This window comes from Lepus europaeus, chromosome 5 (assembly GCF_033115175.1).
Source record: "Lepus europaeus isolate LE1 chromosome 5, mLepTim1.pri, whole genome shotgun sequence".
Taxonomy (NCBI): domain Eukaryota; kingdom Metazoa; phylum Chordata; class Mammalia; order Lagomorpha; family Leporidae; genus Lepus; species Lepus europaeus.
This window is the reverse complement of record NC_084831.1, coordinates 114,184,910-114,198,035: the sequence shown is the minus strand read 5'-3', so window position 1 is coordinate 114,198,035 and position 13,126 is coordinate 114,184,910. Positions and strand designations below refer to the sequence as shown.

The 13,126-nt window shown below is 47.8% G+C and overlaps 1 protein-coding gene across 1 annotated transcript in view; it reads right to left on the bottom strand.

Moving 5' to 3' along the window:
- Window positions 1–2,387: 2,387 nt before the first annotated feature.
- NOTCH2 (notch receptor 2) overlaps window positions 2,388–13,126 on the bottom strand; it is a 169,524-nt gene continuing 158,785 nt past the window's right edge. Inside the window, exons 29-34 of the mRNA XM_062192096.1 lie at window positions 12,728–12,824; window positions 11,305–11,473; window positions 9,660–9,961; window positions 8,493–8,640; window positions 7,752–7,849; window positions 2,388–6,908 (exon numbers count right to left, since the gene is read on the bottom strand). Of these exons, the coding sequence (XP_062048080.1) occupies window positions 5,517–6,908; window positions 7,752–7,849; window positions 8,493–8,640; window positions 9,660–9,961; window positions 11,305–11,473; window positions 12,728–12,824 (2,206 nt within the window). The 3' untranslated portion in view covers window positions 2,388–5,516. The remainder of the gene's footprint in view (window positions 6,909–7,751; window positions 7,850–8,492; window positions 8,641–9,659; window positions 9,962–11,304; window positions 11,474–12,727; window positions 12,825–13,126) is intronic.

The following is a 13,126-nucleotide window of genomic DNA, read 5'->3' as shown; positions in this document are numbered from 1 at the left end:
AAGTTTCTTGGAAACACTGGAGTTGGAAGGTGAATGTTTTAGATCTTAACGTGTTTGCACTTCCAGATCCTCTTCCCCTCTCTACCCAGCTCTCAGATCCAGGATACAGACCTGTAGCAAGGGGTCAAATCAACAGACTCCCCAGAAGTCCAAGCTTCCGCTTGGATTCAGCAAATAAAGATCCTGGGGAGGGTTGTCACCCATGGCTTCCTCTTGTGAAAGGGGCTCTCGGGGTGCCTTGTCAGAAGTCACAGCTTTTCTGTGGTAACCTGTTCCGTCGGGGTCCCTGGAACTTCTCCCAACCTTTGCCCCTCTGGACCTAGGAGTGCCAACAGCTCTGCTGGTGCTGGCAGGGGTTTCTAGCCTTTGCGGTTCCCCCACCTCACACCAACTTTCAGAATTAACCCTTTCATAACTAAGTCCTAAGTATCCTAATTTGAGTGTGCTCACGCTTTGTGACTGGTGAAAATCTTCTAAATGTCCTTTGGACGTCAAAAGGAAAAGCTGTACTCTGTTTCACACACATTCACACATCTGCACATGCACCGCTCACGTAGAAACCTTGGTGGCAGAAGCAGGAAGGCACTGCCCATGGCCCACACGCCCTGGAAAGCACGCAGAGAGTAAGCAGGGTTGTTCTGTTCATTGCATTCTGAAATAGGAGCCCTCCTCTCTCCTTGGGCTGTCAGGCTTATATTTTTTTCCCCAAGCCGCACGATAGAGGTAGGTCCCACTCTCCTGGTGTGACCCTGGCTTGCTATCCAAGTGCTCTGCTCCAGTTGGGAGATGAGGCAGCACCAGGCCTCCAGCCCTACTCACTCCCCTGGGCCTTCAGGATGGGAGAGGCCTGCACCGTCCCTGCACAAAGGCTATGTTGCCAGGCTTACAATTGCAGGGGGAGGCGGTGGACAGTGAACCGGTGGCCTTGCAAGGTTTCTAAGTGCATTTTTTTTTTTTAAATTTACTTATTTGCCAGGCAGAGTTACAGATAGTGAGAGAGAGAGACAGGTCCTCCCTCGGCAGGGTCACTTCCCAAATGGCCTCAATGGCCGGAGCTACGCCGATCCGAAGGCAGGAGCCAGGTGTTTTCTCCCGGTCTCCCATGCGGGTGCAGGTGCCCAAGCACTCAGGCCATCCTCCACTGCCTTCCCAGGCCACAGCAGAGAGCTGGACCAGAAGAGGAGCAACTGAGACTAGAACCTGGCGCCCATATGGGATGCCGGTGCCACAGGTGGAGGATTAACAGAGTGTGGCACCGTGCCGGCCCCCTAAGTGCATGTTTTAATTCCTGACTACTCTGTAAGAGGCAACTCAGCTCTGAGAGGCTGACCTCCAGGGGGGGGTCATGTCTTAGCTCTCAAATTCCAATATGTAGACTCAAAAAAAAAAAAATGGGGGGCAGGGGAAAATAGAGTTCCTCCATCTGCTGGTTCACTCTCCAAATGCCTGCAATGGCAGGACTGGCCAGGCTAAAGCCCACAACTCAATCCAGGTCTCCCATATACATGGCAAGAACCCACTTACTTGGGCCATCACGGCTATCTCCCAAGATCTGCAATAGCAGGAAATGCGAATTCAGAGCTGGAGCTGGGAATTGAACCCAGACACTCCAATATGGGACACATGCAAATGAACCACAGACCAAACACCTGCTCCTCAAAAGTTTTGCATAAAATTATAACATACGAGGATAACTAATGTGTGTGGCCAAATGAGTTAAAACAGTCGTGCAGATCTTGAGTAAATCTCATCTATGCAGCTGAAGCAAATCCTAAGATTTCAAGTCAGGTCATGGAAAATTGTTTTCTTTATAATTTTTAACTATGCATTTGTGATTTGGAAGTTTCTGCAAAATAATAGACTATGGAAGTAAACTAGATGTTAAGGTTAATTTAAGATCGTTAGTGCCACATACACCAACATAAAATACTTGTTTAAATATCTCACTGCATATGGTAACAATTTACATGCAAATGCCACTTTATAGCTCTATATTATGTTCTATACAAATTTAATTGGCAGGATAATACTACAAACCAGTAGATGACAGTATCATCAACAATACTGATTGTATCCCAGTTCTCAATTTTTGCTTTAGCAAACACTCTGGCTGTCTATGGGAAGGCATTTTGTCCTGAGTCACTGCGCCCTTGTCACCAGGTGTGGTAGGTGCACAGAAACATGACCCGGTCTTAGGTTACTTCCAATCTGACGGAAACTTTTTCCTCAGAAGCATTTATGATCTGACCAGAAGGAGAAAAGGCAGTGCAGTTCTAGGCTTTGTGGGATGAACAGTGAAGACAGCCACTCATCCCTGAGAAAACTATGACATCATGAGGTAATCACTCAAGACCAGGGATGGACTGGAAATAAAAACACCATTGGACTTGACATGTAACCTTTTTTATTTTGTGATAAAAATGCTTTCATATAAATTTCATTTTAAGCTACTTTTAGAATGAAACTTTGAAAAGTAAAAACAGAGTGTGCATTTTCCTTATCACACAGGAATATGCCGTCGTTTTATTGGTTACTGGGTTGCCCATACAGATATAATATCACTTTGAAGAGAAATGTACACAAGTCACCATAGTACCAAACAGTTATGGGTGGGGGCCTCAGGGTATATAAACATGTCCTCCTAGTCATCATACATTCAATGTATGGGTTAAGGCCAGAATCCCCAAACCTTCCAAAAAACATTAAAACCTTTGGTTCTTTTCTATGCAAGAATTATGAACTAGGAAATTTAAGAGTAAGATGATAAAATGGACTTGAGCAATATAGCTCTTTGCTTTCACCAAAAATCTGTACCTCTCAGTCGTCTCTCCTTCCTCCCACCTCCCACCATCACTAACATAAGCCAGAAAATGACATTTAAAACAAAACAGAAGAAATTAAACAAAACTATCCCCGAAGGTAGGCAGAAGAGGAGTCAAAGAAAAGAATAGTTATAAAAATAAAATTAAACCCAAAATGGGGATAATCTATACATGGTATAAAAATGTGTCCGATAAAAATTTAGTATTCAATTCAGAACCCCAGTGGGAAAGTGATTATCCGTCTTACCTTTCCAGCTACTAGGTATTACATGACTCAAGAGTTCTGCAAATCTCAGAGACTGGTACAATGTGTGAAAGGCAGTACTGTTCTAATCACAGATGCCTGTTGTCTGTGATGGCAACTTTCATGTTCCCCTCCTCCATACCCAAAGCATCCCCAGGAGGAGAAACAAGCCAGTGGGTCGCACACTGCCTGAGGAGGAAGGGGGGCACCCAGCAGCCAAGCAGCTGGGTCAGAGGCAGACAGTGTTAGGAAGTGGGGCAGAGCAGGCGGGCAGGGAGGGGCAACGTGTGGTCCAGGAGATGAGTTCTTCCCATCTGTGAACAGTCAATGGCTTCAAGGGCAAAGAGTCGCCATTTGGAATGATAAAAATGTTTAGACACTATGCTGGCAGAATGTTACCATGTGAGAATAAAACACAAAATGAGAAAGGTAATTTGCTTATAATCAGGGCAAATTCATTTTTGCTGGCAGAATGACTTTGGACAAGACTAAAAGTCATTTGTAGACTTTCATGCCAGCAGACAAAAAGGAATTCCATTTGGGGCCACCGACAGATAAATATGAGTAGGAAGCCATGATGAACACCCCCAAGCCAGAGCAGGGATGAAGACTCAAACAAAAACAGAATGGCTAATTCATCTATTAGTCCCTCAAAATGCCCCGGCAGTGCTAATTCTCCAGGTATCATAGGCATCACAGCCACCAGGTAGAAGTGACAGTGTGGCCAAGGGACCAATTATTAAATAACCCAGGCAGAAGAAGAAACCTATTCTCCTTTACTACAGTTGGCTAACAGGATTCTACTTTTAACAGACAGGCAACCAAGGAAGCTGCCAAGGCCATGCATACAGGAGACAGGTGAGGCACAGTGTGCCACAAAGATGACAATGACAAGCAAGTCCACAACTGTCCGTTATCATCTGGAAGGTGACTCTGGGAAAGGAGATATCCCTGGTAAGTTTCTATGCTAGTTGCCAAAGAAAATGTTAAGAATGCTTTGGAGGATAAGAAATGGCAGCAAAAAATAGTAAAAGCTACTTCACAGCTCCTCCCTTCCAACCTTTCTTATTGGGCTGACTGGGACCCTAGAAAAGTAGTCCAACTCTCCATTTCCTCTGCTCGAGCATAGAAAAAGTCCATGTTTTTAGCAAGAGCCTACTAGGTGTACCAGCAGCTCAGGGCACACAGGTGGAGGGAAGAAAGGTGAAGGCCTGTTATCAGCTGGAGCTTGGCGAAGCGGAGGCTGCGACCACCTGACAAAAGGAAGAGGTCTGCTGGCCGTGGGGTCTCCTAAGAACAAAGTCCAGTCCGACATGGCGAGGGCTACTGATGAGGCACGTTCTTCCCTGGAGCTGGAAGGAAAGGTTCAACAGCTAGGACTAGCTTCACCACTGGACGAGGGAGGGAAACAGGCCTAGAATTCTAAGACCTGGCACCAACATGTCTCACACTGGCAGTCATGGAATGTTTGGCAGGAAGTGGAGGGATCTGAAGGTACATAACTGCTTCTTGCATAGGTAGCTTATCTCTTCATTATTCCAACATCTCAACTCTTCTGCTAGTTTAAAAAAAAAGGGAGATCATAGTACCTGGGCTGCGAAGGATAAAACTTCATATTGACTAAAAAGCAACTGACCTGTATCCTTCCTGGTAAGGTTTATATAAAGCCTTGCGTCTGGCAAGAGGATTAAGGTACAGCCTACCCCAAAAGCTGGTTCCAAGAACAGGATGTTTGCTCCCCTTTTCTCTCTAGGAATGGCGTATGTAGGAGAATGCCATGTGTCCATTTTCTAAAGAAACATTTGAAAAAGTTTACACTGAGAATCATAACCAAGTAAACTGTGGGACTCCGAGGGATGCCCGGGAAAAGGCCGCTTAAGCTGCTCTCTAGGGTAGGAATGATTAAAAGCATGAAAGTCTTGTCCTATAGCATGCTGGTGGGGCTACAACCACCAAGAGGTGCAAAATCAAAAGCACCAAATGAAGTCGAGAGAACTTCCAAGATGAGAAGATGAGCTAGGTCAACCTGGGTAGGATTCCAGGCACAATTCCCAATAGGAATCTTCCCATGGGTGTGGCAAAAGCCCCCAGGGCTTACAACGCAGTCAGAGCTGAAAGAACATCTGGGCTACAACAGGCATGTCTTATTCTCCAAACAGAAGAGACTAAACATGGCCCCAAGGCTTGCATTCATCCTGCATTTCCATGAACTCAGCTTGATGGGCACGCGATGAGGAGGAGCCTGGTCGCTCCCACCAAACCCTGCAGATGCCCGGCGAAGCTGACGAGCTGCTGCTCTCACATCCGCTGAGAGAGGAGGAGCACTTCCCCCTCCTGCCTCCAGAAGCTGGTCGCAGAGATTTCTTCATTTCTCCCCCGGATGACCTTCATTTGTTCCTCAGCAGCATTTACAGTCGGCAGTTCTGCCCCTGCACTGGAGGCAGACTCTTTCACGCGTACACCTGCATGTTGCTGTGTGGTGGCTCAGACATGTGTGTCCCAGGTCCCCGCTGACCACCTCCAGCACCCCCAGGAGTAGGACTGGTGGTCACATCTGACCAGTCAGAAGCAGAGTGGGGTGATGAACTTGACCACTGGTCAGGAGACTCTGGGGATGGTGTCAGGTATGGATGCTCACCCTGGAGGTGGCCACTGTGACTGGGTGTTCGCTCAGCAGCACTTGAGGAAGCATAGCTATGCTGTGAAGGGGGTGTAGGGTACTTGCCCACAGAGGCGGGGAAAGGATGATAGGCTGGAAGAATGGTCTGAGTTACCTGCCCATCCTGCTGGGGCATCATGGCAGTGGGGAAAGCCACACTGGGCAAACGGGCCATTTCTGGAATCTGGTACATGGTGGGCAGTGGGCCTGCAACAGCAGGGGGACAACTGGACTGAGTCTGGGGAGCCCCAGTGGGCTGGGCAATACTTCCCTTGGGGATGAGCTGGAAAGTCACAATGGGGGGCAAGGGCTCCCGTGGGGTGGTTATGTGCTTCCCTTCAGGTGGCCTGCTCTGGGGAGCCATGCCAGGGTGGGTGCCCTCAGCTGGAGCCAGGACCATACCAAACATCTCATTGTACTGGGTGTCATTCACCTCCACACGGTTCATCCAGTCGGCTGGAACGGTGACTGGATGGAGCCTACCTAAGCTTCCCGCACTGCCACTGCCTGGGGGGACAATGTGGTGGTGGGAGAGCAACTGGCTCACTGAGGGAAGCACAGTGCTGGCCCCACCATGAGCCAAAGGCTGCATTTCATGAAGGTTAGAGAAAGACAGTGCATGCTGTGCATGGACTTGGGCATTGGGGGCAGCTGTGGCCAACATAGGGTTGGGTGAGGCCTGCAAGATCCCAGGGGACGTGATCATTGGAGAGGATGTGGTATCAGACACGTATGTGTGAGGAGACTCCAGAGAATCCACAGGGGATAAAGTCACTGAGCTCTCAGACAGCTGGACCTTCTCACTCAGAGACTTCTTCCTCCTACTACCCTTGGCCTCCTTGGCCTCCTTGGCCAGGTTTGGGAGGCTGGTGGGGATGGCACTTTTGGCGTTGGGCCGCCGAGGCTTCTTGCCCATTGGGGTGTGCTTCAGGCTGAGGAAAGGCCTGTTGGGCCCACAGATGACAGGGGAAAGAGCAGAGGTCAGCACGGTGCCTGGGGGGCTGGGTGTCACATTGTATTCATCCAGGAGGCGCACAATGTCATGGTGCATGCGGTCCCGAGCCACATCGCGGGGAAGACGATCCATGTGGTCCGTGATGTCCCGATTGGCAAAGTGGTCCAAGAGGATCTTGGCTGCTTCATAGCTCCCCTCTCGGGCAGCAAGAAACAGAGGTGTTTCTTCCTATGGAAGAAGGCCACACAGAGCACATTTAAACAGTATTCTTGACAACATACTCTTATTGTTCCCCTTATAATCCTCTTAGACACTGTCTTCCCAGTGGCCTCCCCCGTGACGTTTAGGCTGTACGTGTAGCCCTGTCTGAACATAGGTACATCTGTGATTTACATACACACAGAATAAGACTATTTCATCTCTTCAGAAAAGCCCGTCTTGCTCCTGAGACATCACATCTCCTCAGCTGGGAATTCATGAACTAAAGCATGCCTGACAGAGACTCAGAAGAGTCCCAAGCTTATCGGAATAAGGTCCCTAAAGGAGGAGGCGTTAGACCTACGAGAAGTGGCAAGAGAAGAAACTAAAATGTATATAGAACTGGAGAAAACAAGGGAAAAGAAAACACGTGTTAAGAAAGAAGTAAAATAAGGGAAGAGAAGAAGGGAACAAGAGCCGACGGATGAGAAGGGAAGCGTGACCAAAAAAACTCAGAGGGAGAAAACTGCATGGAAAAACACCACGGTATCCAAGGTCAGAAGAACAGCAGCAGAGAGAACAAGAAAGAAAACCAACAAAAGAAAAAGATGTGAGCATGAACAGAAGAGGAAACTGGAGAAAAGGAAATGTCTGAGAAGGGAAAAGGCAGGAAAGCTAACACCAACTTAGGTATAGGACAGCCTGGGGCTCCTTCCTAGCCCACCCAAACACCCAGTATCCCTCATCAAACTCCCACATGGGCCCATCTTTCTCCTCCCTGATCATAAGAGAAGCTCTGCAGAGAAGAGGGAAGGGCCTCACAACGAAGGCTCCACTCTGAGCATCCTCCAGCTCAGGGCCCACAGTCTGTACCTTGTTGTCCTGCATGTCTCGGTTGGCCCCATTTTTCAATAGTAAAAGAGTTGCCTCCACATTGTTGACAGCAGCTGCCCAGTGCAGAGCAGATTTTCCTGCAGGTGAAAAATGTTTTTTATCAGTAGACGGACAGAAGGCCATGTCCTGTGCATAGCAGGAAACACCAAGACTTGGAAGACAAGGAACCCTTGACTCGCCAGAGACGAGTAGGGGGACAGTTCACTCCAGTCCAGTTGCATCTATCTTTCCTCTTATCTAGGAATACTTCAGTACTGGCCTCCCAGTAGCAGCAGCCCTTGAGGAAAAAGCATCACATGCACATGCTATCCATGTCCTCCACAGGGCAGAACCTGCCTTGCACACGGTGACGACAATAACCTTTGTACTGCATGTCAGAATGTACACTTCAGATACCCTACTTCAGGTACTCCCAGGGAAGCAGCCCTCCTAAATCCTTGTATCAACAGTGGTGTGCTCAGACCTACATAGGCAAACCTTTCATGGACTTGTTCTGAGGTTCAAGAACCCTCACAAACAATCCTTTCTCATTTTGATCCAGGGGTCTCCCATTAGCTCAATTCCCTGAGCCCAATATGCTGAGAGAAAAACAAACTGAATGCATAAATTAAAGAACTCCTGAATGGAGCTGGTTCTTAGAAAGCTCTTTAAGGACCATGTAATACTTCTTAGAGGCATGCTCTGCTGGCAAGAATCCAAGCTCCTGCCTCTCATCCCTACCATGGTCATCCACGGCGTTCACATCTGCTTGGCAGTTGATCAGTTCTGCCACCATGCCCTCCACAGCCAGGCGGGCGGCCAGGATCAGAGGTGTGGTTCCATCATTCATCCTGGCATCTAGATCAGTTACTCGATTGCGGATCAGAATCTAGAAATGGAGAAAGCACAAAAAGGAGTCACTGGGTAAAGCAAAACACTGAAACCAAGAGGAAAAACGAGAGCATTTGAGCTGATGCTGCACTAAGTCCCTGGAAGGCGGGGGAAGTCTTATTATCTTTGTATACAAGATCCTAAGATCCTATAATGGTAAATCAGTAAGTACTCATTAGATGAATGAATGAATAACCCAACCAATCAATGCTCAAACATAATGTCTCAGGTAATGTGATGCTCTTCTATTTTCTTTTAAAAATTTATTTGAAAGATAGAGGGAGAGTCAGAGAGATCTTCCATCTGCTGGTTCACTCCCTAAATGTCCACAATGGCCTGGGACTCCATCTGATCTCCCTAGTGGGTGCCGGGGCCTAAACACTCAGGCCATCTTCCACTGCCCTCCCAGGTGCATTAGCAGGGAACTGGATAGGAAGTGGAGCAGCCAGGACTCAAACATATGCTCATATGGGATTCTGGCATTGCAGACGGTGGCTTAACCTGCTGTGTCAGAACACTAGCCCCTATACTTGTATTTCCTAAGGGGGGAAAAATGGGGAAACATTACAGCTTCAATCACAGAAGATTCAGAATGCTTCCAGTTTCCTCGTAAGGGTAAAATAGAAGTGCACCAAGGAGGACTCTGCCAACTTAAGTCAGACAAACTGCCAGTGTGCAGCTGGAAGCCCACAATGTCAAGGAAATATGCAAGGAGCAGCAAACAGTCGTCTAAGGATTCAGAACAGGGGTCACTCCCATCTAAGTACTTGGGAGACATCTTGGAACATCAAAGTATCATCTTTTCAGCTAGCTGCATCACCACCACTCACAACCCGGCTATAAACAGCTAGGTCAGTTAGCCTGCCTCCCATTTTCCTGCCTGTCCATCTTGCAAGTTTGACTCAGAATACCTGCCCCAATCTCTCAAAGAATCACTACATGAATTTAGAGACACTGCACCTCACAGACCCCTAAGAAATTCTTCTCATTTAGATCACCTCTTCTCATGTTCTTTACCTGGAAGACACCTTGGGCATCAGCTGCTACTGCAGCATGGAGAGGGCAGCGGCCCATGTTGTCCTGGGCGTTGGCATCGGCACCTGCATCCAGGAGCCGCTTGGCAGCATCGGCCCTCGAGTAGCGGGCTGCAAGGTGCAGGGCCATCTCACCGGTCCTGTCTGTCTGAGCTTGGAGGCTGGCACCTTGGTAGACCAAGTCTGTGATGATGTTGGCAGCAGAGTCCTCAGCATCCTCATCTTCATCACTCACATCGGAGCTGCCTCCTCGGAGAGAGGCCAACATCAGTGGGGTGCACCCATCTGCAGGAAAGGAAAATGCCAAAAAATAGTTCCTTTCCTGAGAAGAAGGGAGTGGACTCTACTGTTGGAACAGTTCTATTTGAATAAAATTATTGTTGGGGAAAAGAATTATCTGTGCTTCAATTAGCTTATTTGTGCTGCCTACTTCTCCTCTGACAGCATCATTTCTGTAAACAGCAGAAACGGGAAATCAGAGTCTTTATGAAGTTGGGGCTCTTTTCTTAAACAAACTTTTTTGTTCTAGTTTAATGCCCATGTTATTTTAAACTGGACATGTGAAAACATGTATCCACTGTTAACAGAGTTATTTCAAAAAGTTTGTGAAAAAACAGAATTAAAGGATACATTTATTTTGGTGCCGAAATTCTTGAAATCCCTGCACTTGAAGGGTTTTCAGAAAGTTCATTGAAAATGTGTACTAGAGGGGAAACTACACATAAATTTCAAAATTTTATTGCATAAAATTCCATTTTCTGCATTGTGAAGTACCTTTGTGTATTCACAAAGTACCATCTAACCACAGTCATGCATCCCCGGATGCTGGGGATCCACTCTGAAAAAATGCGTTGTTAGGAGCCTTTGGTGTTGTATGAGCAGTATAAAGTGCCCTGAAACAAACTAAAATAGCTACAGAGGCACTGGGTTTTATAATCTTATGAGACCACCACCCTAACTGTAGCCCATCATTGACTACAATGTCATTACTTGGTTCCCTGCTTTGGGAAAAAAAAAAATTTTTTTTTTTTTTTTTTTTTGACAGAGTGGACAGTGAGAGAGAGAGAGACAGAGAGAAAGGTCTTCCTTTACAGCTGGTTCACCCTCCAATGGCCGCTGCGGCCAGCGCGCTGCGGCTGGTGCACCGCACTGATCTGAAGCCAGGAGCCAGGTGCTTCTCCAGGTCTCCCATGGGGCGCAGGGCCCAAGCACTTGGGCCATCCTCCACTGCACTCCCTGGCCACAGCAGAGAGCTGGCCTGGAAGAGGGTCAACCAGGACAGAATCCGGCGCCCCGACCGGGACTAGAACTTTGTGTGCCAGCGCCGCAAGGCGGAGGATTACCCTATTGAGCCGCAGCGCCGGCCTGAAAAATTTTTTTATCCTACGAAAGCCTAACTCACTAATTAGCGTATTTGCTGTATCTGATGCAATGTGAAATCCTTGTTTTCCTTCTAAGGTGATGACATCTGCATGGCTGCATTCCTTAAGCATTCATTTCTGTGGTTGATTTAGAGCCTGTGAAACTACCAGGGGTTGTTTTACCAGATGGGGCAAACACAGGGACAAGCAGCCAGAATGAAGGGCAGGCACTGCCTACTGAGGAGGGCAAGGATTGCAGGTGCTGACCTGGGCCCCGGACGTTCACGTCCAGCACATCCACCTCCTGCTCTGCCTGAGGAGGAGTGAGGGCCAGCGACGGTGTCCGACGGATGTCTGCAGCTTCTAGGTGCTGCTGTGTCCACGGGCGTCGGTCAATGGGGTCGTCCTCTTCCGAGAGTAGAGCCTCATCTTCAGCCTGAAAGAGGAAAACCAAATTCCCTATCAGTCTGACCCACCTTCAGCCACTGTCATAGGCAGCCGATCTCCTGACCTCCCTCCCAGTTCTTTCTGCCTACCCTCGACTGCACACAAGGATCCACCTTGGCTTCCCGCTGCTCTCATGACGTGATTCCGACTTATCTCTTGTGCATCTTCTGGACAGTTCTTCCATGTCCCCAGTAGCAGACCCTGGGCTTGAGTTTCAATACGCTCCCTCTCGACTCTCAAAGATCTGTATTCTCCCTTTGGGGCCTCTGCCCATGTTGTTTCCTTCTGCCTGCAACAGTTTCACTCAATTCTTTGTCTGACTAAGACCTACCTACTGTTCAAATAAAAATTGAACTTGATCCGAATAGGCACATGTGTGAAGTCCTTACATGTCACTATGCAGCAGTCTATACCATGAGACTGTAAGGACTTTGAGAAGAGGAAATAAGCCTTGTTCTAAGTACCCATGCACTTACCATAGTACCCAGCACAGCACAGCTCTCAGGAAAGATCGCTGAGTAATCGTAATTAGGATAATTTAAAAGCAGTTATTCTTTATTGAGTGCTTCGTACATGACAGCAAGTAGGTAAAGCACATTATAGCACTTGCTGTATTTAATCCTTGCAGCTCCCAGAGGACAGATTTACCATTATTCCCATTTAACAGATAAAGCTAATTAAATACAAAGAGATTAAATGACTTGTCAGGTACGAAGTAGCAGAACTCTGAACTGGATCCAGCTCTGATTATTAACTAAAGTAATGTTCTTAGCTATCACTTTTTCTTGTTCCCAGCCATGGAGAGCTACGGATGAACGGTCTTTTTCCACATTAGCTTCAGCCCAATCCACCTCTTGCTCTCTATGGTTTTCGTCTCCTGGGTTCAACATGCAGAGCCTCCAAAGCCAATGGTCACTGGCTTTGTGCCACTGCTGAATTTCCTCCTCTTCTACCGAGGAAGTTCCCAGAGAGATCAGTGATGGAACTGACAGGATGCACACCAGTTCTGATTCAACTAACATGAGCGTGACACCTGAGGAGGGCCATGTCTAAGAATCCCCAGGAAATACACCAACACCTAAGGCTTCCTACAGTTCGTTTGAACCTGGGTGGCCATTGTCTGGGCAACATATAAAGACTATCATCCTTTCCTCCCTGTCAGGACACCTAGAACCAAAAGAAAGGAATCAGAAATGTGACTGGATCATGGCTGGCTGCAGTGGTTCCACCATGGCTAGCTTACCTTGGCCTTCTTTGGCTGGGGTCCTTCATCATCGACCCAGTGTTCACTTGTTCCAGAACCAATTAGATTCGCCTCTGAGACTTGCACTGAGAGATTTCTGACATTATAAAAAGGGGAAAAACAAGAGCAGGGGTCACAACATATACTCACATAGTGATTTTCTTTCTTCTTTTTTTAATTTTTTTATTTTTGACAGGCAGAGTGGACAGTGAGAGAGAAAGACAGAGAGAAAGGTCTTCCTTTACCGTTGGTTCACCCTTCAATGGCCGCTGCGGCTGGCGCGCTGCGGCCAGCACACCACGCTGATCTGAAGCTGGGAGCCAGGTACCTCTCCTGGTCTCCCATGGGGTGCAGGGCCCAAGCACTTGGGCCATCCTCCACTGCACTCCCGGGCCACAG